General features: G+C 39.7%; 3 protein-coding genes across 3 annotated transcripts; 2 read left to right on the top strand and 1 right to left on the bottom strand.

Moving 5' to 3' along the window:
* Positions 1-140: 140 nt before the first annotated feature.
* On the bottom strand, positions 141-9827 carry bin (biniou). The gene is made up of 5 exons (XM_017161892.2): positions 9605-9827; positions 2650-4549; positions 1637-1913; positions 1190-1574; positions 141-637 (listed from the first exon to the last, which is right to left on the bottom strand). The coding sequence occupies exons 2-5, from the start codon at positions 3732-3734 to the stop codon at positions 324-326; spliced, it is 2061 nt and encodes a 686-aa protein (XP_017017381.1). The 5' UTR covers positions 3735-4549; positions 9605-9827; the 3' UTR covers positions 141-323.
* A 1510-nt stretch (positions 9828-11337) lies between these two features.
* Positions 11338-12736, top strand: LOC108079725 (uncharacterized). Its single transcript, XM_017174135.3, has 3 exons — positions 11338-11525; positions 11584-11957; positions 12078-12736. Exon 2 carries the CDS (start codon positions 11790-11792, stop codon positions 11955-11957), a length of 168 nt encoding a protein of 55 aa, XP_017029624.1. The 5' UTR covers positions 11338-11525; positions 11584-11789; the 3' UTR covers positions 12078-12736.
* A 3276-nt stretch (positions 12737-16012) lies between these two features.
* On the top strand, positions 16013-25191 carry Galphai (G protein alpha i subunit). The gene is made up of 5 exons (XM_017174285.3): positions 16013-16550; positions 23405-23876; positions 23942-24036; positions 24110-24298; positions 24365-25191. Exons 1-5 carry the CDS (start codon positions 16430-16432, stop codon positions 24553-24555), a joined length of 1068 nt encoding a protein of 355 aa, XP_017029774.1. The 5' UTR covers positions 16013-16429; the 3' UTR covers positions 24556-25191.
* Positions 25192-25404: the final 213 nt, after the last annotated feature.

The raw sequence follows: 25404 nt of genomic DNA on the forward strand, positions 1-25404 counted from the left end.
CTTTGTTTTATTTTATCAACCAATAACCTTTTCTTTTAACCGAAAAATATTTTCTGTGTAATTCTCCAAAACCCAAATAAATTAAAGAAAAGTCAAACCATTTATTTTATGATTATATTTCATATTTTAATTTACTCGAAACTTCGCTGCGAGGCATGTCTTGTTTATAAATAGTTTGTTTTAATTGCTACGCGTACAATGGATTTCTCTAAGTGTAGAGTTTCCCCCAACTAAGCACTAAGAACTACTTAAACCCTAAATTAATGTGTGTGTGTCCTTTGAGGTAATGAAACAATATAGAGCGACTGATCCCAGTAAGAATCCTAGTACTTGAGGGCCTCATAGTATCCTCCACCGCCACCGCCTCCATTCAAAGCCACCGAAGTGGGTGGAGGTGTGATGGGCGGCAGGTAAACCGGTTTCCGGTCAATGGGCGAATGCGAATGGTCGATGACATGGTTGCCACCGGACTGCGATGGCGGCGGCGTCATGGAGCCGTGGCTCTGATGAAGCGAGCCATGATGCTGCTGCTGCTGCTGCTGATGCTGGTGATGCTGCTGGTGGTGCTGGTGATGATGATGATGCTGCTGGATGCTGGACAGTCCGGGCAGCTGCTGCAGCGAGATCGAGCGGAGACCTGGCAAAAAAAGAAAAAAAGTAAAACAGATTAAACTGGCAGTTCTTCTCAGTTTTATGGACAAGCGCTAAAATTCACACTGCGCCGCGACGGCGACGGCGGCATCTATAAAAAAGGGAGGATCGAGTGCGGCATAGATTACCATATGTTGTTGCTCTTCTCCCCCTCCGTAATCCGAGCTGTGAAACGTCAGCAATTAAATTACCCTGATTGACGCGAACACCCAGGAACATTACGATTCCCTTGCCCTCATTGAAGAAACTGCCCTAATCCTCTCAAGTGGGTACAGGGAGAAAAAAAGGGACTTATTTTGACCTTAGAGATTTTAGTATAATCTATAAACTATCTAAAATATTTTCAAGTGTTACAGTTGTCAGAGAATATCGAAAAGGAAAGGATAATAAAGTTCTTAATTATTCCCTCCACAAAAAAAATATATATTTCTTTTAGATTAACTCCCCTTCTTTCCTCTAATAAACTCCCAAACTTCACTTTTATTTCTCCCAGTGCCTCACAACCCTCATCGCTTTCTGGAGAAGCCGCTTCACTTACCGTTGTCCAGGCTGCTGGCACTTGTTGCATAGGAGTAGCCCGCGGCCACGAGACTGGCGGTTGGCGCATAATCACTTTGAAGCGCCGCCGAGCCCAGCGGAGAGCTGGAGGATCCCGTCACCGAGGGGGCCATACCAAGGGCAGAGTGGGCCAGCGGGGGAGTGGCCGAAGAGCCATTTAGATTACCGCCAGCGGTCAGGCAGGATATGTTGGAGTACTGAGGCAGAGAGCCAACCACGCCCATCGAAGGTGAACCACTGTGGGCAACATGGCCATTCCAGGCATCACCAAATCCCTGGACTCCACCCGGAGAGACGCCACTAACGCCAGCCGAGGTGTAGTCATAGCTGCCATAGGCGGGCGAGGCATAGAAGTTGGCATTGTCCTGAAGGGATAAGTCAGTATTAGTTATTTTATAAATTTTTTATTTAAGAAATCCTTGCTTACCATTCCCGCATCTCCATAGCTTCCTGCAAAGTAACCATTGGCATGACCCGCATACGCCTTGACCTTGATCTTGGAGCGATATCCCCTGGGCCGGCGCCTCAAGCTGCCCTCGTCCTCGAAGAGATGTGCCGAGTTCTCGTCAATGGTCCAGTAGTTACCCTTGCCGGGTTTGCCTACGCCCATGCCCTTGGGCAGCTTCTTGAAGCACTCGTTCAGGCTGAGATTGTGACGCACCGAGTTTTTCCAACCAACATAAGGCCCGCGAAAAAATTCATAGCTGGAAAAAGAAATAAAATATTCCACATTAATTATCTAAGATTTTTAAATATAGAAAAATAAGAGTGAGATTTCTTTCTATTTCTACTATTTCTTAATTCATTTTTAATATGATTTATCATATAATAACATGAGTTATGCCTCCCCAAATTTCTCTCTCTGTATTGCCAAAGACGAAAACTGATAATCGAGCGGATTATTTATTTGGCTTCGCTGGCGAAACTCAATTAAAACTTTTTGGAGGCGATCGGAGACCGGCGACAAAAAAACCCACCATGTCAGCTTAAAAGCCTCTCACGCATCGCCACTTTATCCCCTCGACTTCCCCACCGCCTCCCCCCTGGTTAAAGCTCAAGTGGATTCCCGTCTCGTCGCCGAAATCAAAATCCAAACAATCGCCGCGAAATCCGAGCTATCTGAAGGATGCGCATGCGTTTCAATTCGGGGTTTCGGATGCAAGTAAATAAAGAGCCCCAGCGACACATTTTCTTGTTGTAGCCTGACATTGATCGCACGGATCTGTATATGGTTTGGGCACCAGGTCCGAGTGTCGATGGAGCCACTTGGCGATATCCGAGATGCCTCCCCCTATTTATTAGATTGAATGGTTCTAGGCGGGTTTTTGGCACGGATTATAGGGAAATATTTTAGGTATTTATATTTATGGTTAATACTTTGGATAAAGTAAATAATTTGGGAGATTTTCTTTGTATTTTGTTAGCTATTTATACAATTACCTCTTCTGCAAATAAGCATAAATCTCGGAGAGCGTCAGCTTGCCGGTGGGCGACTCCTTGATGGCGTGTCCAATCATATTGATATAACTCAGAGCAGGCTTCTCGGGCCGCCTAGTGCCCGATTTCTTGGTGGTGTCTGGCGTACTGTTTGCATCCTGGTTACCCGAACCCGAGCCTGCCTTGCTGCCCTGCTGCTGCTGCTGATTCTGGCTGGGCGGCGAGGAATCGGAGCCATTAAGAGACTTGGCGGGCGAAGAGCTAGAGCTGGAGTAGTTGACCCCATGAGAGGACATTCCGTGGGCATTGCTGATCACCTGGCTGGGCGAGGCGGAGATGCGCGGCAGGTAGGCCACTCCCCCGCTGGGCGAGTGCTGGAGCGGCACCTGCTGTTGCTGCTGGGGAGGCGCCTGCTGCTGCTGCTGTTGCTGTTGCTCCACTTGAGCCTCATGGCTGGTCAGCAGCTGGTAGTCATTGGCACTGAGAATGGTGTTGTTCGAGCAGTACTTGATGGTGGAAGCATACTGGTGGTTCATGGGTTGGAGTTGCACCTGCAGTGGCTGCACCTTGGAGGAGATAACTGATGCAGAGCTGGAGGTCACATACTGCAGATCCTGTGGCTGCAGATCCTGTGCCGTGGGCGTCTTGGAGCTGGACTGGGGCGAGACGGATCCGTAGGGCGGAATGGGACTCGAGGAGGCCGGCGGAGTGCCCATGCTGTGCAGAGCACTCAAACTATAGTGCTGAGCAGCCGATACAGGCGTGGCCGTGGGCGTGACGTCCATGTAGTGCTTCAGCTCCATATAGGCAATGTTTGGCTTCTCGTCCACCAGCTCTGTGGGCGACTCACTGCCCCCCATTGTCTGGTAATTGCCACCGACCAGGAGGCCATTCCCCGTGCGGTACAAGTGCCCACTGTGCGGATGCGAGTGCGGATGTCCATGGGGAAGGCTGTGAGGATGCGGATGGGGGTGGCCAAAATGGGGGTGGTAGTAGCCACCGCCACCGGTACCGCCGCCGCCGCCAGAGCCGCCTAACTGATCCACCGACATGAGCGAACGTTCCGACACCTCCTCACTCTTGATCATTTTCACAAACTTTGAGAAATATTTTCAATATCTCTTTAAGATATTTTTATAATTTGTAAAATATTTATTTGTTGCTTTATTTTCACGTAATGTATTTTTATATTAATTAAGACTTTCCGAAATATTTAAAATATTTTGGCAATAGCTTTTAAGTATTTTTTAAATATTTCTATGTTGTTTATAAAAGGTCCTTGTGGATACTTGTATATTTCTATAACTTTTTCATAAAATTTAACTTTATTTTCTTTTTGTAAAACACCTTTAATAATTATTTTAAATATTCTTTTAAACTTTTTTAATTTATTTTGAACATTTCCTTTTCATCCAAATCACTTTCACTGGTTTTCTGAATTTTGCAATATTAATTTCAGTAACTTTCAAGTTAACTCTCCGCCTTAAAATATCCTATTTTATTTCCTTTACGCGCTATTTATCCGGCGGATATGGTTTTATATTATCGTAACCACTGGAGGACCACACCGCTTGGCTATTCTCGCTCGACTGATCGCTGTTGGCTCCTGGAGCAAGGGCCGCCGATGCGATCCACTTGAGTTGCCATCGGCTGGGAATTCTTTTTTTAGTATGCCTACGATCGCCGCTCTCTCCGATGTCTCCCCATATGTAGGATTATATATATATTTATACATATATATCGGGGATGTCGAGAGGTTTGCTCTCTTTTTTCTTGCCGCCAATTGGCTCGTCACAGAGGTTTTCTTCTCTCCGAGAAAATGCAAATGATATGGAATTCTCCATTTCGCAGAGGTCTTACTTGGACTGCGGTTATTGGAGATATGCACAGGTATGCCGGGAATCTAGGGAAATGGATGGAAAATTGAGATATCAGAGGATTGATATTTCTTATAGGAAAGTAAATCTAATTTAAATAAATAAATTCAAGTCCAATAGGAACTTACTTTGTCATAGCATCAAAAGGAAAGGGAAATTAAAAGGATGTTTAAGAGAATATTTAAGTAAATAAATAAAATGTAATATTAGAAAAATATTTAAACACTTAAAAGATACAAAAACAAGGTTTACTGAAGCGGTTTTTTACTTTCCATCTTTTTCCTTACAAAGAAAATATAATTTTACTCTAATTTATTAAAGGCTTACTTTGTAATTTATTTATATTTTCTTACTACAAATTTCTAAAAATTAGAATTCATTTAAAAACCATAAAAAAATACCAAAAACCCCACTTTCTTAATTAACATTTAAATACATCGCAATATCATAGGTTTTCCCCACTTGTAACTATTTTGTAAATAAGAAATTAAAAATATTTCCAATTAGTAAATAAATTCAACAGCTTCAAAGTAAATTTTGGCACATTCAAAACTTTTATTTGTAAATATTTGCCACCCCCAAAAGTGCAATATTGGTTTAAAATTGTGGGAAGTACTTAAATCAATTCCCCCTTTATTTACGCCTCCTTGACCCCAAAGAACTCGGATCGGAACCCACTCATTACTGACTCATTATGGCTGTTATTTCCGAGCAGAACGATGCCACCTACTCCCCCGCTGGGACAGCGTTGCGCCCCTGGCCAGTCAACAGTTAATAAATAGTCAAAAACAGAGCGAGATCCTCGGAAGGCGAACCCGCAATTAGCCTCAATGAATTAGCGTTTCGGTGGAAAAACGAGAAAAAGAAAAACGTATGGAAAAAGGAAGCTGCCGTTGCTGGAGGCGGCGTTCGGATTTCGAAACGAGCTGTTAATTGATTTAGTCGTTGCCTGGCACGGATCCGGACCGAAGATCTGGAGCGGCAGCGGGAACGGGAGTGGAAGCGGGAGCTGAAGCGGACTGCGGCTGGAGAGCGGAGACCTGAGTGCCGCCATTGCTGTCAGCACTACGCCGACTCGGGCAGGGCAGCCAGGCGACCGTGAAGGCGACGGAAACAGGGGCGGCGTGGTGAGGGAGGAGGAGTGATTAAGGCAAAAAAATATTAATTAGTAATATTAAAAATAATATTAATTAATAATTACGTAAGACTCTATATTCCAATTTTTTAATCGTATTAAAATCTATATTAAATAATTTCTTTCCCGAATATATCCCCCTTCTACGCCACTGAACAGAGACGATGGCGACGATGTGTTTTCTCTCGCTCTGTCCCCCTGGCTTTCTTCCTTTCTCTCTCTCGCTCTCTCTTGGGGCAACGTTTCAATTCGATTTGGGGATCCGAAAGCGAAAAGCGAAACGAGAACCGAAAAAAAAGAACAAGATACACAGGGGAGCGCTCTGAGAGATACAGAGATACATCTAGTGGGAGGGACACACGGGGGCGGAGTTTTGTTTACATTTCACGAAATTCTATTTGTCGACGGCGGCGGGCACTGGATTGAGAAAAGCCCAAGGGGGGAGCAGGGGATCACGAAGGAAAATTGAAGAAAATTCCGTTCCGCTAGCCGGCTATACTTTTATTTTGTTATTTTCCCATTTTGTTGGTCTGTCTTGAAAGATATTTTAATTTCATCCGCCATATATCAAGGCACTCGCCATTTTCTGCGAATTTCCCAGAACCATTGCCATACCAATGGGGTTTCGGGTTTTCCAAATTTCCCACAGCACCCCAGCATTCCACTCTCTTTAGTAATTTTCAATTTGGCATACAGATATTTTTCACTTTTGGCCATTTTTCTTGCGGCTTCTGCGGTTTGGAGGCCATAAATTAATTTTTCTTTTGATTATTATTACTTCTCCTTATTCGTTTCGTTTTTCTTTCTTTTTTTCTTATTTTTATATTCGATTTTCCTGCTGCTTTTGTTTTCAGGAATTTTCGCAGCGAGTGAGGAATAAATTAAACAGGCCCCGAACAATAGCTCACAGACCCTGAAAATGGCGGGAAATTTATTAATTGTTCTGTTCTGGGATGAGTTTCTGAGAAATTGACTTTAACAAAATGATTTAGGCCTTAATGTGATTTATTATGGGATGAAATTATAAATATTATTAATGTTTTTGGTCTGAAAATTGGGTAAAAAGAATTTTTAGTAAGTTAATAAATTAATTAAAATTACTTGAAGCTGATTTATTCCTTTCAAAACTTTAAAAATCACCTAAAACTTAATAAACAATAAAAGTTTACATATAAAAATATATTTTTTATAAATATGTTAACTTAAAATTATTAAAAAAATTTAAAATTACAAAAAAACATATTTTTAATCAATTCCAAAAATGTTTTTCCTTCAAGAAACATTTTCAAGGCTAAATAAAACGTAAAATCGTAAAAATTGGCCACAAAATCAATCAACATTTTCCATCCGCAATTTGATTTGTGCTGGGCTTACACTATAGTAAACTGTAAACGGAATATTTATTGGAAAAATCTGATCAAAGATACAGGCAGCTTCGATATTTTGACAGTTTCCGTTTCAGCAGAAATGTTTGCCAAGAAAATTTCCCATCCGACATCCAAGATAGAATTTATAATTTTGCATTTCCCGGTACGACATCTTGTCTTTATAGCCGTCCGATTTCTATATATAGACGTTGTCCGAGCGAAAAATATGCACTGGCCACACACGGAGAGTGCGTCATCCTTAACTGGGTCAAGAGTTCCGGCCAGTTTTGGATTGAAAATCCCTGGTCCAAATGGTACTATATAAACCATAACCTATGCAGAAATCTTTGGCCAGACCGAAGAGATCAGATCCATAAACATGGCCAAGGGAATTCCCAAACAAAAGCCGTCATAGCTTTCAAGTTCAGATAATCATAATAAAGATAAGTTGGTGGCATAGAGACGACGGGCAGAGCTTCTTGTTTTGCTTTTAATTTTAATGTTAATGTTATTAAATGGCCGAAAATTGTTTACTACTCTCTCTCTATGCGTGATGTTTGTAAACAAAATTATGTATACGACGCGTTGAGCCGGCCGATCTCTCCATCTCCATCTCCCGATTCCATCCCAGTTCCCATTGATGATGGTGAATCCTGGAGAGAAGGCGAGGCAGTGGCAATGGCGGAGGCGGAGGCACTGGCCATTGTTTAAACTGTAGTTTTAATAAACATTTAACAATTAAACGCTGTACTCTAAACACACGATCACGATCAACCACCACCGACGACTTGTTGTATACAAGAAGAAGCCGCCTCCGCCGCCGCCGCATTTGGATTTGTTTTTGCACACTGACCTACACAACAACTGGTAAAAGCAAACAATTGCACCTAATACCGCCTGCCACGCCCCCGCTTATTAAACAGTCACCCCCTCGGATCCCTCTCCCAGGCCCAGACAATAAATAATCAAATCGGAGCCAAGAGATATGCATAGAGGAATCTGGGAAAATTTCAAAATATTTACATAGAGTTTTCCAACCGAAAAAAAATTCGGAAAAATTATGCCGTCTAGTTAGAACTTCTTGGCCGGCCAAAGACTTTTGTTTAAATATTTACAAATTCCGGTCCAGTGCCGCCGATTCCCGATCTCGAATCCATATTGTTTATCACCCAGTGTCTTGATTAGGATCACGTGTTGCCGAACAAAAAACATCAAAATCAAATTCAAAACACACACACATAAACACAATATGATTTTGCTCTCATTTTTGTTTTTTAACCAGCCACGTTTTTAAGTTGTTATTGTTTTTTCCCACGACTGTAATTATGTGTGTTTTTGTAAATATTTATGAATCTCCGCGCTTTATTTCCCATTAAATGCCCTCGTTTCTGGCTAAGTGGATACGATCTTGTTTGGGCCAAATGCGGTTGACAAACTTGAGTGGCATAAACAGGGATTTTTATTTGGGATTAGAAAGGTGTATAAAATGAGGAAGGGTTGATAAATATTAAGACCTTTAAATACATAAGTTAGAGCTACTTGAAAGATGCCAGAAGATATGGAAATCTTATAGGAAAAGTGGGAAAGAAAATATTATTTAACAACAAATTAAGCTTAAATCCATTTAAAAAAGCAAAGGTTTCTTTAAATTTTATTCAAAATCTCTGAAAATAAGGCTTTAAAACCTAGAAAAGGCCATAAAATATTAGCCTTAATTATCTTTAGCCTTTTCCTTTGATTTCCCTACAGGTTGTGCCATATTTTCCAACCTAATGGCATTTTCGGACTGTGCCGCCCGTGGTGACCGGCGATTGGGCGATTGCCACACTTTGGCACTTGGCTTTTCACGTGGCGGCCGTAAACACCTTTGCCGATGTGTGAAATATGCCCCTGTGTGTGTGTGTGTGTGCGTATCGAAAGCAAGATGGCCGACTTGCGCAAGATGGCCAAGAAGATGCCATTGCCAAACTATGCGAACTGAACACCCCCAACCCCTGTTGGCGCTTTGCGCCATTCAACTGTCGAAGCTGGCGCAATAAAATCGAACAATTTATAGACTGGCGATCCATTTGGTGCGCAATAATTGCGCCAAATGTACAAAAATTAAGAGAACAAAAAGAAAAAAAAAGAGCTCTGAGAGAAGAAAGAAAACCGAGAGGGAGGCAACGATCTCCAGTGATTTCCACTTGGGCCGCTTTTGGTTGTTTAGCTTTTAGCTTAATAGCCGGTACTTAAAAATGCGTTGACTCACAGGAAACAGAACGAGACCGAAACGAACATCTGATCTGTTGGCGATTTATGCGATCATCGATTCCGCAACGATGGCAGTAATTAATCTCTCGGCTTAAGCACTTTTTGCCAAAATGGCTGATCACGCACACAAAAAGAAGTCCCCGAACCAAAGTATCTTTTTAAGATCTTCTCCTGCAATCTTGTATCTCCCAGATACCCTTTTTTTATTGGGCTTGGCATCTGTTTCGTTTCAATTGACGCTCATTGTCGTCATTGCCCTGCTCCAAGATCTCTCTCTCCTCTTCCACAGAATTCTTCCGTGTCGTTCGCTTTCGCTTTGTTCTTACTCGAGGCTTTTGTAGTCGCGTCTCCTCATCCGATTTGTGGTCTTTGGCCTTCGGCGGGAAACAGCAACGCACCTGTGAGGTCTAAAAATATCTTCAAGATACGAAAAAACGATCTATAGATTGCTTGGCCAACATTGAAATGTCATGGGTTATGGTGAATTTAGCAACTTGACAGTTGAAACAGCTGGAACAATTAGCCTAGATACATTTTACAGATTTCAAGGATATATCTGAAGGGAAGGAAATGGGATTTTTGGCATTTCAATTGACTTTTTTTCAGTCTGATTTTTATTAAAATATCTTGAAATATATAATCTTACCAGATTGACAGGAAAATATTTAATTTAAAATGTTATTTCAATCCCATAAAACCTTCTAAAACTAAGTTTTTTTTAATATTTTCCCAATTTAGAAACATTTAACCCCGCAAAGCCACTCGAACCTTATTCCCTGTGGCAAGCAATCAACACCACATCATTAGTGAAAAGTCAAGAACTGAGATCACAACCAATATCAAGTTCAAGTGGTTGTCAGGGAAGACTAAACCAAAAATAAATGTAAATTTTCTGGGTTTAATCGGTGGCGACATCCCGTCGCAGGAGTCGCCTAATTATCCACACCAAGATCGTAAATCGAACCAATTGAGGCGCTGACGACAAATATTTTGACGTGGCGCCGCCCAGCCGTTTCCCTCGAAGGATATGCCTGGTCCAAGGATAATGTGTGGTCGGCACTTGAGACTGATTCGGGAAGCAGTAGCCACGGGGAACGTAATTGAAACCAAACGCCCGATATTCGGAAAACCAAAAAAAAAAAAGGCAAACAAAGCAGCTATTGAGAAAGGGCTCAGCCCACACGGCACTTTACTTATGATCGTGACTGTAAAAATAGTACAAAACGGATCTCAAAATTCTTGTTAGGCCTTTTTTAACCTTTTGACAAATCGACTTTTGGCAGCGTAAAAAAATAAGGATGCATCGATTTACCACCACGGCGTTCATGAAGATGAGCGATGTTTTGATGACCACCTCCAGGCGAGAGCAGGAGTCCGGACAGATGAACTTTTCTAAGCAGCGTACCTGTAGGCAGACTTCTAGGCAGGATTACTTTCTCCAGGATCCCTGCTTGAATGATCTTGAGACCTGCGAAAAGAAGAAGAAAGAAGATTGTCCGTATAAAAAGCCAAAAGATATCCCCAAGCCTAAACCTTGTCCGAAGCCAAAGCCTTGCCCATGCCCGAAACCTTGTCCGAAGCCAAAACCTTGTGAAAAGCCAAAACCTTGCCCGAAGCCTTGTCCATGCCCGAAAGCTTGTCCATGCCCGAAGCCTTGCCCATGCCCAAAACCATGCCCGGATCCATGCAAGAAAAAGAAGTGGTTCTTCTTTTAAATCTAAAAATAAATTAAATTCTCAAGTGAAATAATCACCATGGAACAAGGAGGGAAAACTAAATTAAATTGAAGTAAAGAAAGTGTTTATATCTTATTATTTTTCCTAATATATAAAAATAAAATTGAAATAAATTAAATTTGTCTTTAAATCGTATAAGAAATTATAGAAACATTTTATATGGATAAATTACGATAGGATTTTTATAAGTACATATAAACTTGTATATTAAAAACCAAATCAAAGCAACTTTTGAATTTAACTTACCCAGAAAATAAATTCCTTTGCTTTGATTTAAATTTAATATTTATTCTACCCAAAAATTTTAGGTCAAATTACATTATTGTTTAGTTTTCTGGTTTTTGGCTTATAATTTTAACGATGAATTCTCTGCGGAATGTTGTCTTATTGCAATTAAAAACTAATAAGAGCCTTCGTCTTTTATCGGGCTCATTAGATAAAGGCGATTCCAAGACAAGCCAGGATAAGGATAAAAAGAACAAGGATAAGAAGAAGGATGTCTGTGGAAAAGGCAGGTTAATATCAACTCGTCTGTGAGTCTGTATTTTAGTTTTCCCTCCTTCGTACAGATGTAAAAGCTACCGGTCCACGCTGCAAGAACAAGCCAGGCGAAGACAAAAGCAAAGACTCAAAACCTGAAGAGTAAATCACAATTTTCCAAATTTAAATCAAGTCTAAGTAGCCTTGGAGAAAATTTCACATGGTTTTGAGTTTAAATTAAAAGTTTCAGTTTCTCAAAAGTCAATCTGGTAAACAGTTCACCAAAAAACAAAAAATGTCGGGAGTTTTTCTGCAGTGTAGCCGAACCTTGGTGATTCTTCGCCAACACACGGCGATAAAAAACGAGAAGGGAATCTTTAGCAAGATCCTTGACAAATATCAAAACTACCGGAAGGATGCTAAAACCGAGGTGATCGAGGAAGAGGAATCAAAGAGGTCGTAGGTGAGTACCTTTTAGATCTATATTTTTTTAATAGAATACTTAAGAAACATTTCTCGAATTAAGAAATACCTAGAATCCCTACTATTATCAATCACCTCTCCCTCCCTCTTTTCTATACAGACACCACCCTAGGATGTACTAGCAAACCCCTTTCCAAATCAGTTCATATAATGGCCAACAAATTACCATATTGTTGCCGGGGGCCCAACATGAATCGGCGTCCGTTTTACGGGCCAGATCATAAAACGGAACGCGCCCAGACATTATAAAGCCATAAAGCATCAACTAAAATCTGGCGAAAATAGCTCTGAGAAGACCAGGCGGCAGTGCCACAGATCTCCAGACCCAGAACCAGACAACTACATTTCCAGGGGCGGTTTACAATGCCTAACCCTCCGGGAGTCTGTGAGGTGAAGAAAGGCCTGATTGACCAGAGAGAAACATAACCAAATTTAAGAAAAGGAAAATTTAAAATAGTTTTAGAAGAATTATGAAAAAAAACAAGTAAGCAGCCACCCCTCTCAGCAGGATCATCCAGTCGTTTGACTCCACTGAAGAGCTTATACAGATTTAGGATATTATAATGGAACCCTCCACTAGAAGGACGTTCTCCACCAAGGACGTCCTGCCAGTTTATTAGAAGAAGGATTTCTGTCTCTATACCCTATCTATCACCCCATGTGATCTCTGCCCAATTTCCAGATGCACGACAACGACTCGAAAACTTTGTAGTTCCAATAAATTTCATACCCGAGAGTGGGTGGTGGGTTACGACCGAATGCATTCTGGGTTCTTTCCAAATTTAATGGCAATTCAATTGCATTGCCAGCGATTCTAGCTTCCTGCCTCGAACTGATCTCCGTATTCTCTTCTCCGGGGCAGGTTGCAACCGTATGGCCATGTAAGATCTATATTTTTGGGTTTCCTTCTTCGTTCGATGTAAACAAATGAGGGAAAAAATAAAGTCCCCCTTCCGCTATAGTCACACTTGTCGGCCCAAGACATCCAATATATATAGTTGAAATACTTTTTACCCGTTCGATTCTTTTGCTTTATTTTTATATTTTTTGTATGTTGCCTTGGGTTGCGATTGATCGAACTGCGGATCGGTGTAATATATTTGGAACATGGAATTTTTTTTTTCTTTTGGGTAATTATTACTTTATTGCAGCGCGTAAACAATACGAAGCGGCTAATTTTAGTTGAAGAGATTATTCGCTCTGATTTTACGATTCTGCGGCCTCATTTCGCTGGCAAATCGTTGGAATTTATTGGATCAATGGGGTTGCCTGGGGTGCCTTTAAAGATGGTTTTGGCAAACGATTGTCTATGTGGTGAATAAATCTTTTGAGACTATTCTTCAGAGATTTATTTCTAGGTTCTGATATTAGAGAAATGAATATTTGATCGAAACTAAAACTGATCTAAAATGGAACCTAAAATCCCTGAAAACCTATTTAAATTTCTAAGTAAGATCTACTAGTTAACTCAAGATCAGTTTGATCTCCCTAGCTCTTTCTACACCTATCTAGCACCCATTATTCCCTCCACCGATTTATTTTCTCTACTTGTCGGCCTCTTGACGGCTTTTGAAAAAGTGCCGAAAATCAATCGAATCGCCCGACGATCGACGATCGACGCCCCAAAGAATCCATCAGTACTCTTTAAACGTCTGCAACTTCACTTGCGGATGAGTGCTGTGCTGGGTGTGTGTGTGTGTCTGTGTGTAAATGGGTGGATCTGGGAGGGGTTTTGGGGGTATTATCGCCTGTCTGTTCCACCTTTCAACGGGGCGGCAAAAGTTTTCATATGAAACTGAATTTTCCGCTTCCCGAATTATCGGGGAAATTAATCTTCTCAATCGTGAGTTTGCCCAGTGCCATCTAACACATGTGCCAAACTCTATGCACAGAAAGAAATTAGACATTGTTCAGGTATATATTCCTTTAAAATAAGATTTTTAATAATATGTGGACTATTAAAGGAAATAATAATACATTTTGAAATAAGTTATAAATATTTTAATCTAATTAATATTTCAATCTAAGTTAAATTACATTAGACAAATAAAAAACGTTTAACTTTAAAAATATAATTTAATAATATTTTTAATTTTTGTGTTAAATTTAATTCAAAATAATTTTTTTTTATAATCTTTAAAATGACTGTGTTTTTAAAATACATAAATTGTTTTTAAAAAGATTCCCTCTTCAAATCCACTAATATTTTCTCCCTCTGCACACAAATGTTCGTGTGTGGGTGATCTAACGGTATATCTATTTCAAGGCCTTTTCCATCCTTGTAATTGCCTCCTACTCTACTCCTTCTCCCTCTTCCTCTAGCTGTTTGCATGGCAGCTTGTTGTTTTTGCTTTTTCTTCCAGCTTCCTCCCATCTCCTCCATCTCTTGTGTGTGTGTGTGTGTTTTTTGAGCGCACGCCGATTGAAGTTTTTGGATGAGATGCCGACTACGACGACGTTCGTCAAATTTGTTGGCATCAGCAAACAGTTTGGGATTCCAGCTACAACAACAACAACAACAATAAGAGCAGCAGCAACGAGAGCAATAACAATGCGGGCAGCATGCGCCTCATGTGCACGCCACAAGTGCAAAAGAGACAGGGATGGAGACCACCCAAAGCGGAGTACCCCCTTCCATCCTCCTACTCCCACAACGCACACACACATACAGAATAACCGCAGAAATCCATATTTCTCTAGCCTGCGCTTTTTACGATAAATTACAACACCAAATGCAGCAGGGAGCAGGCGCAGGGACAGCCAGGAGGCGAAGCTATCATTCATTCATTGCGGCAGCGGGATCGGTATCCCGTTTCCCCTCCACACGAATTCGTGTAAACATGTGTAAATCATGACCTGTGTGTTGATGGCCTCCACCTATGCGCTGGCGGGGGGAGGGAGATGCCTACATGTGACGTCCTCCTCCAGCAGCAGCGAAACTTTTGCACAGCTCTTCTCCTTCATATTGCTCCTTGTCCTTTCTCCCCTTCCTGCCCAGTCTTTGGATCTCCTTTTTGTTTAGATAAATTAGCTGCGGAAAGCCGTGGGCACCCTCCAATCTAGACAATTTTCTTCTTTAATATCATTGATTTGGAATTATAGGGGAGCTTCCTTATTGGAAAATCTATTCATAGATATAGTCCTAAAATCAATTAATAGTTTCCTTGTAGGGAAGTTCCCCTGTAGCAAATGCAACTGCACACATTTGGAATCCAATTCAGAAATTCAAAATTGTATTGTCCCGAAAAAGGCAAATATTATTTATTCCAGGGCCCTGAGAACTTTTTCCTCTCGGTTTGCGTCCACATTGAGCGGAGAAAGGCTACGGGGGGATGGGATGAAAGGGGTGGACGAAGACCGCCTGCATATCTGAAGAACAACAACAACATATTTTCGGTAAGGTTTATTTATACTTAAAGCGTTTTAACAACAAACAAAGAGCCAGCCAAAAGGGCAAGTTGAGGAGAATAATGAGATTGCAAAGATAATGAAGGCTTGACCAGAAAGGAAACGAGTTCATTCTTGGACTGTCTAATAATTATATTTCTAATTTAATTCATCTTTTCTGAAGAGTTTAAGACTTTAAAATTAAGTTTAAAAATCACATTTTCAGTAAAAGAAAACATTTGCTATTCATTTTATTGTTTTTATAATTTAAATAAATTTTTAGTATCATTTTATTTTTTAATTAAAAAACCATATTACAAAATATAATATTATTTATTATTATTATGTTTTTTCAATACATATTTTTTTATTTAATTTACATTTTAATAATATTTTTATTTTCTAAAATTTTATGTGTGGCGATATTTTTGAAGCACGAATTATTTAAAAATTAAGCAAATTACTAACATATAAAAAAAGTACACTTAAAAAAAAATTAATTTAATTTATTTAAAAAAGAACATTTTAATGGTTCGAGTATTTGCTAGTGTGTGCTCGATCGATTTCAGGTGTGGTTTGAATATGAAATATCTGGATTTTTTAGGGGAAAGTTTCAACTGTTTGGGATTTTTTAGTTCGAAAACTAATTTGCATCTGGCCACACAACTCTAACGATCGTGATTCACAGCAAAAATCGGCGGATAAGCGGAATTAAAGCAAAAGATTGGAAATTAAACGCTAATAACCGAAAACAAACGGGGAATTGTAGTTAAACCGCGATTTAATCAAAAAACTGTGAATTAAGGAGCGTCTGCAGCGCTCTGAGTGTGTTTGTGTGCGTGCGTGTGCGCATGTGTTGTGTGCTTGTGTGATCGGCGCAGAGGTGGAAACACACCGAAAAGGGGAAAAGAAAAAAAGCGTACAGCCGACGACGCGCAGACGCATCTGGAAAATTGCCGAAAAGTGCGGAAAACGCGAGTGAAAAGTGCGGAAGTTGCCGGAAAAGTGCCTGTTGCCAAGCTCCAGCGGATTAAAATTGAAAAGCGATAAAGACAAGCAGCGAATATGGGTTGTGCCGTGAGTACAGCACGCGATAAAGAGGCCATCGAACGCTCCAAGAACATCGATCGGGCGCTGCGGGCGGAGGGCGAGCGGGCCGCCTCGGAAGTGAAACTGCTGCTTTTGGGTGCGTCTTCTTTTTACTTCCCACTACTTTAACTCCTTTTTCTCCTTTTACTTTTAACATTACTTCTTAAATCTGTATTTTGTGCAAAATTCGCTTGGTTTGACCTCGTTTTTTTGGCCTGAGCGGGGTGGGTTTCGGCTGGCACCGTTTTTTTTTTTCGGCGACTGTGGTGAGTTCGATGCAGGATTTTTGCCGGCAATCCCCTAGGGAAAACCCCCTCCTTCCAACGCCTGGCAAACAACTGTTAGTTCTGTTGCAGTGATACAGTGATACTTGCCTAAGATCTATTCCAAATTTTTAATATAGCGGAAAAATGTTTTATTGCTCAAAAGTATGGGTTTCAAATGGGATTTTGCACCAAAAAAAGTAACGTACGATAATTTGGGAAGCCCCTAAAAACCTTTTAATGTTTGTAGTTGATATGATAAGTGATATCTAACATTTTTGCTTGTTAAAAACCCTCATTTTTTTTCGTAACCTTGGTTTGCGATTAAAAATATTAACAAATTTTAAATAAATTAAATGTAAATTCTATTTAAGCAGTTTGAACTGTTTGCTCGAGTGCACAATATGCAATGTCTGTGTCCAATATTTCGTTGGCGATAAGAAAATTGAACGTAAATTGAAACCAAATGTCTCAGCTCTCCTCCGTTCTCCATTCTCGTCTTCTGGCACGCACTATTCTTCAGATCTTTTGGATTTGATGATCGCCTTGCCGCCGCCAGAACAAGTGGGGCGCCGCATGTTTGTGGCGCTTCGATACGAGGCTTTGGTTATCGGTGGTTCTAGCTCTGGTTGCATTGGTTTCTTCTTACGGAGGGAGGGTAAAACCCATTGAAGCATCGAGGCGCCATCGTATCGCATCGCAATTCATAGCATTGGTGACCCGACCTCTGCGGCAAAGGCAGCGAAACGAAATGAAATGCCTCTACTGCGACCTAACCTTCTGCAATTAAAATTTCCACACACCTATACGTATCCACTTTTATTAACAGACAGACACACACGATATGGGAACGACGATAGTGCTTGTGTACTTTTCATTTTCATTGCCATTCATTTTTAAAAAACAATGCAGTTGAGGCTTTTCTCCAGCTTTTTCTGCGATATTGTGTTGCCCCGCTGTTGATTTACTAATGAAGCGACCCGGGATGACTAAGGCATCACCCAGAGGCAGGCGAAAAGGTACAGTGGGCATTGGATAATAAGAACACCAGGCAACACTTTCTTTGAGTTTGTAATATTTCAAAAATAAGTTAACTAACTAAAAGTAGGATACTACTTTTGTTGCAGCTATGTAATAATCATAGTTTTCCTTTCTGTCCTTCCTGTACTGTCCCTTAAAACTAAAATCCAAGTCAAATAGATGTGTTTCCCAGGGACATAAAGAAGTCACCCAAAAAACCGGTTTTAAAAAGGCAAAAAGAAATGCCAGGAAAATGTCTAGAACTTACGAGTTTTGAGTTTTCAACCCCCACCTTGTTTACTTCTTTTATACAATCTTATCGCACATTTCCCCTGCTGGTTTTCCAGCTGAAAACTAACCAGGTTGACCAGTGTAAGTTGATGCAGGTTGACGGCTGAGGCCAGAAAGCACCTTGCACTAGTTGCATTTCAGGCTAACATTTTTCCGCTGCCGCTGCACTTGGTTTAATTGTTGATATTGTTGTTGTGCGTGTGTGTGTGTGTGTGAGAGAGTGTGTTTGCACTTTTGTTATTTTATAACGAAAACTGCTCTCTGATATCTGCTGTATTTGTTGTTTTCTTCTGCTGCTGATGGTGCTGCGCCTGCGCTCTCTCTTTGTGACTGACTCTCCCACTCTTGAAGCTGAGTAATTGGCCATTCGTTGTTGTTGCTGTTGTTGTTAATGTTGTTATTGTTGCTTTGTTATTTGTTCGCTGACATTTCAAGTGGGGTGAACGATATTAGCGCAAATAAATGGCCCCGCAACCAAATGCAGCTGACAAGCTACACGGCAAAAAATAGGTATAGGTAAAGAATATTCCCGCTGGATAAATCAGCTAAAAGAATACTGATTCTACTATAGAGTCTAATACCTGCACTAATCAGTCAATAAAAAATATAAAAAAAATAATACAAAAAATTTTAAAATTACTCCCAGATGGTAAATTATTTTTCTCCGTGCCCCCAGCAGCCACTGCTTCTCAAATTGGATTCGGAATTGACAGCCCCCAACGTTGTTGGCTGGGCTTATTGTGTAGATTTAATAAAAAGCTCCTCCGCTGGTCTGACACTCAATTTATATTACACTCGCCCTGCCCTCTCTCTTTTTTCCCTTTCTGCACGCCATTCAATTGAAAAACTACAACTTTCAGTTGAATTTCTTTTTTTCACTCCATAAGTCTACAAACCAGATAACAATTCGTGTTCAGGCAAAAAGAATGCGAATTAATGTTTAACGATATTTGCATCGAGAGAGTGAGATCGGAGAAAGAATGTATACTTAAGCCGCCGCATTTGGGGCATGAGTAAGCTTCTCTCATATAATATATATGCACAAATATCTTGAAAAAAAAAGTAATATACTATATAAACAAAACAAATGTCATGCTTGGGGCGAACCAATATCAAAATCGAAGCACAAGCAGACTGTCAACACAGCGACTTAATCTACAAAATTCGTATATATTTTTTATATTTTTCAAGAATTCACATACAAACAAAAACACACTCACTCGCTCACAAGCCCTGAAAGTATCATTTCGCTTATCAAAATTATCGCTAAACGACCTTATACGTCAATTTTCAACCATATAAACAGTTAAATAATTGATGAAACCGTAATAATTTATATAAGAAAGTCAGGGGAGGGGAGAAATTGATGATAAGTAAGATTTTGCGTGAAAGTCATCATTGGGTTCATCATTGTTCCGAGGGTGGGGATTTCCGTTGTACGGCCCTATTTCATCTGATTTAATTGTTTACTTATTTAGTGGATCCGCACAATTTTACACTCTGGCGCCGCTGATTAACACATTTCCCGCCACCTCCGATAACTGAGTTGCAGGCGCCATTTAACACGGATTACTCATGGCGCAAACACTTTCCCAAACGGGCAAAGAGAGAAGTACAACGATTCTACTCTCCTCTACGCTGTCTTTGGCTATTGTTTCGATATGAGCCTTAGTCACCGCTTCTAATGATGATTCCACAGACTTCAATCATCACCCAGGCCAATTACTGGACTGCACACGCCTGGAAAGTCCACGCCCCAGAGGGGGTAATACAGTAGGGATTGGTTTTAATAGACTTTTTAAGGCTTGAGATTGGGTTTTTCCTCTTTTTAAGAACTTTTGAAAAAGAATTTTAATACTTGGTATATTGCCTGACAATTAAATCAACAAAATATTAAAATATAAGCGGCTAAAAATAGGTTTAATTAAACCTAAGCAAGCAATGACCAATGGAACAGAATTGCGATCCCTTTGGCTTGCTTATTTATCTTGGTAGAAGAGACCTCACTTTCTGCTATTCCAAAACCCCAAGAAGAGCTTCGCTCTTGGCGCGATATCCACTGCATAATGATGTTAATTATAATACCGTTTGAGCAAGGGGCACGATCAGCACGATCGCCATGATAATGGGCTTGTAAGCGAGGCTTAAGATCGCTTTTGTGCGTACCGCCGTTGTTCTTAGACCTTCTCTCCCTGTCTTTTTCTCCCTTGTTATGGCACCCAGTTAACGGTGCATTGATAAATGAATACCCAGACACACTCACATACACATACAAACAATTTGTTGCTATTATTATTATTATTAAATTGACCTTTTTTCTGCCGTTCATTTGTGGTTTTTGTTGTTCGTTTTTTTCCAGTGGCAGGTTTGAACGTCGCCTAATGTCCATATTCGTATTCAGATCTGTCATTTCCATCATTATGTGACGACGATCGACCGTGTTTTTCAGCCATTATCTCTGTGTGTGCTATGTGTCTCTGTTTCTGGCTTTACGACATTTAGTTTATTGCAAAATTAGTACGCATTGTTAAGATTACCTCAAATTAAAAATAACTATTTTTGGGGTTTTGTTTACGAAAAATATGATTAAAAATGAAGGTAAAATAAGCTATTTTAGGGAATCAGAGGGATATCATTGTAGTATGATAACTTCATATAATTAAGTTTTTAAGTTTCATGTTTAAAAAGCATTTTAAAACCTCATTTAGTTTTAAACTTTGTGTATTTGCCGCAGCTAAAGAATTTTTATTAGAATTCCCAGACTAACATTGAAGTGACATTTGTTTTTTAGAAAATTATTTATTGTGGGTTTTTAATGAATATATATTTTAACATTATCAGTCAAGTATTCACATTACTCAATAAAAAATCCCAACACTGTTACCAAGAATATACATTAAATTAACAATTTCTGGAATGAAACTTGAATATTTAGAATCTTTTTATTTTAATGCCTTTAGCAATGAGATTATAGAAATGATTATAAAAAACTAATAAAGCACTTTAATATACCATAAGTGTAAGAACGAAGCCAGTCTTAGGAAACTTTAAGATTATGATTAACAATAGTGAGCCGATTTGTCTGGACCAAAGGAGCTTTTAATCTTGTATAATTTAGTCATAAAAACAATCATGGCTTTAGTTCAAGTATCATCCAAACCCTGAAAGTAGAAAAAAGTGAAAGTAATGCTGTATTAGAGCTCTGGCAATTACCTAATCATCCGGTGGCTGCGACTGGGACTGGGACCGAAAGTATGGGCTCTGGGAATGGACCCAAACTGCAGCAAAAAGGCGGCTTAATGCGCCATTGTTGCAATACCCACAGAAACACTCGTATATAACGCTTGATAACTGAAATAAAACTTAGACCGGTAGCTGTAGCTCAGCGACAAGAGTTGCCAATTTTTTTGATTATTTTTTCTCTTGCCATTTTTATACCCTTGCAGGGTATTATAATTTCAGTCAGAAGTTTGCAACGCAGTGAAGGAGACGTTTCCGACCCTATAAAGTATATATATTCTTGATCAGCATCAACAGCCGAGTCGATCTAGCCATGTCCGTCTGTCCGTCTGTCCGTCCGTCTGTCCGTCCGTCCGTCTGTCCGTTTCTACGCAAACTAGTCCCTCAGTTTTAAAGCTATCTGAATGAAACTTTGCATAGAGTCTTCTATGTACTCTCACTGCTATATATGTCGGAACGGGCCGGATCGGACGACTATATCATATAGCTGCCATACAAATGTTCGATATATTTTTAGAAAAAAAATTATAACTTTGTTGTTTTTCAACATTTTGGCACCATTTTTTAGATATTACCATTTTATATTATTTTTGAATTTTGGTAAAAATTTTATGAAAATCGGACGACTATATCATATAGCTGCCATAGGAACGATCGGGAAATTAATAGAAAAAAAAATTATATATTCGTTGTTTTTCAACGTATTTTCATCTACTCCGGGATATAAGCTTATTTTATTATTCTAGAATTTTGGTATAAATTTCAAAAAAATCGGACAACTATATCATATAGCTGCCATATAAACCGATCGGTAGATGTATACAAAATGTAAAGCTGGGAATGCAAAACTGTAACTGTCAAACTGTAAACATAATAAGTATAGGTAAAATGTAATGAAATAATATCTGCAAGGGTATACAAACTTCGGCGTGCCGAAGTTAGCTTCCTTTCTTGTTTTCCTCTATTATATTGCTGAGCTGTCTTCATCGAAAAGGGAAACTGGTAAACACGTAATGTGATTATGTTTTTTATCATTCGAAACAGAAATTAAACTCATGTGGTCAGCCAGACGACAGGCGAGTGTGTTTGTTTATTATTAAAGCTCTCGAACGGTCAGGTCTCATTTTACAATTGAAAGTTTTAAAAGGCAAACTGTGTCGGGCTTTGATAGCCGTTGAGAATCAACGGGAGCTGGCTTGGAGGTTCAATGAACCTGAGTAAGGGCTTGGTGATTATATTTATAAAGGAATGGGAACATATATTTTAACAGAAATTCAGCAAAGAATATAATAAATAAAAAACTTATTTGCTCAAAAAATATTTGTGACCCCCATTTTGTTTGTAATTTGTCTTCCTGTTTCATTCAATTTTCTAGTAGTTGTATCTTACTCATATTCAAGATTCATTCACTTCAACATGACCAGCGCAATTAAGTGTAAACCGGCAGCTTTTTGGCCTCTTGATCCGCCAATTGAGCGAGTTTTCTGGCTTCGTTCGCATTCATTCATAAATTCCTCCTCCTATACCCCCCAGCTTCAGATCAGATCCACCTCTTTCCATTCCCATGCCTACGGCCGTACGTACACTCATCGATTCATTCAGCTTTTTGGGGCAACGAACGTGATATTTCGATTAGTTATGAACAGGTCACGCCCACAGGGGAGAAGCATGAGCTCACACCCCTTCTGTGGAAGCCATCTAAATGCTTTTCAGCTTCCTTTCTTAACTTTTGGTAGTATTTAAATGATTAATTTAATATTTTATATTTTAAAAATTTATAAATCTTTCTAATTTGATTATTTTTCTTAGAATTACAATTGAATTTGGTTTCAGAGTGAAGCTATAAATATAATGCAAGCTCTTGATGACTTTCCAAGTTAAAAGCTTATACATTTTATGGGAAAAATCACAGAATTTGCTATCTAAAAATGTATGATTCAAAGCATTCATGATTCAAGGTCAAAGTTTATACAATTTTATAAGTAAAACAGCTTGAGGAAATCCAGAAATCTTTATCTTTCTTTGTTTCCTTTTACTTTTGCACAAAATAAATTTAAATAAAAATATTTTAACATTTTAAATACCCTTAAATTCCGTTTTATATTAATAACCCTTTCCCATTTCTTCATTCTTTTAGGTGCCGGCGAATCTGGCAAATCCACGATAGTAAAACAGATGAAAATCATCCACGAGACTGGCTACTCGCAGGAGGAATGCGAGGAGTACCGTCGCGTGGTATACAGCAACACTGTGCAGAGCCTGATGGTGATCATTCGGGCCATGGGACGTCTAAAGATTGAATTTGCAGATCCCGGCAGAACGGACATTGCCCGCCAGTTCTTCACACATGCCTCCGCCGCGGATGAGGGCATCCTGCTGCCCGAGATTGTTCTCCTAATGAAGAAACTCTGGGCTGATGGCGGTGTACAGCAGAGTTTCGCTCGTTCACGGGAATATCAGCTAAACGACTCGGCGGGCTACTACCTCAACTCGCTGGATCGCATAGCGCAGCCTAACTATATTCCCACCCAGCAGGATGTGCTTCGTACTCGTGTCAAGACCACTGGCATTATAGAGACGCATTTCTCCTGCAAGCAGCTGCACTTTAAGTGAGTGGGGATTAGTTTTGTATAGTTTAGTTTATGTGATTTAAATGTTTACACTATTCTTACAGACTGTTTGACGTGGGCGGCCAGAGATCGGAGCGCAAGAAGTGGATCCATTGCTTTGAGGGGGTTACAGCCATCATCTTTTGTGTGGCGCTATCGGGTAGGTTTTATTTATTTATTTATTAAAACAAATAATAAATAAATATCCCTGTATTATCCTTCTTATTTTTAAGGCTATGATTTGGTCTTGGCTGAGGATGAGGAGATGAATCGCATGATTGAGTCTTTGAAGTTATTCGATTCCATCTGCAACTCCAAGTGGTTTGTGGAAACCTCCATAATACTTTTCCTCAACAAGAAGGATTTGTTCGAGGAGAAAATCAAGCGATCTCCCCTGACGATATGCTTCCCAGAGTACACAGGTAAGAAGACAGGAGAATTTAAACTTTAATCTGATATTTAATATAATTTCTTTCTTTAAAAAACAGGTACCAACACCTTTGAGGAGGCAGCCAACTACATTCGCATGAAGTTTGAAAATCTCAACAAGCGAAAAGACCAAAAGGAGATTTACACACACCTCACCTGCGCCACGGACACGAACAATGTGAAGTTCGTTTTCGATGCCGTCACCGATGTGATCATCAAGAATAATCTGAAACAAATTGGTTTATTCTAAGGGATCATCATCATTATTTAGCTTGCGTCGTATGTAGTATTAAAGGAAAACGCGCATCCATACATTTCCATTAACCGCTAAGGAACTCGATACACTTACGTGACTGTATGCTCCATATATACATATTTTTTTAAATGCTTTATATGCTTGACACACACACCTATGTTTAATAACCCATTTGGTTGCCAGTAGTCGCGGAACAAATTAACCAACTGCAATTTAGTTAACCACCGTTGGCGCACCCCGTAAGTTAACTAATTTAAAAATGAAAAATGTAAAGTACGCAAAGGACAGCCGATGAGCTTATGTATATCCTAATAACCAGCCTCCTGGGCTCCATCGGTTTTCTTTTGAAACTTAGTTAAGTCTTTTTTTCGCTATCTAATGGCGTAGCCGCAAAAGGGGCTGATTTTTGTAGTGCAGAGCAGCCCCTTTTCCGCCTGTGACATTTGTCTGGCGTTTTTTGTAGCCCTGGCTCTGTCAAGCATTTTATTTTTTTGCCAAAAGCTTGACAGTGTTGAAAAATTTTGTAAACTTGGGCCTGCAGTTGTATGCGATCGCTTATAAGCCTTAAATGTAACTAGTAAACTTACTAATATGTTTAGTAATAGCCTAAATAAAAAGACAATTTATAAAACAAAATTAAATATATTTGGTTTATCTTTAAGTGACACCTAAAATCACTTTTTTGACATGTTCAAACTGGAATTTTTAAATTCCTTAAAGTATATTAAATTTCAAACAGTTTTTTATGGATTAAAACGTAAAAATTATAAATTTTGATTAAAAATTTATATTTTTTAACGCTTTGTGCTTGTTTTTTGTACCCCTCGAATTGTGTTCCTTCCC

Source organism: Drosophila kikkawai, chromosome 3L (assembly GCF_030179895.1).
Source record: "Drosophila kikkawai strain 14028-0561.14 chromosome 3L, DkikHiC1v2, whole genome shotgun sequence".
NCBI lineage: Eukaryota > Metazoa > Arthropoda > Insecta > Diptera > Drosophilidae > Drosophila > Drosophila kikkawai.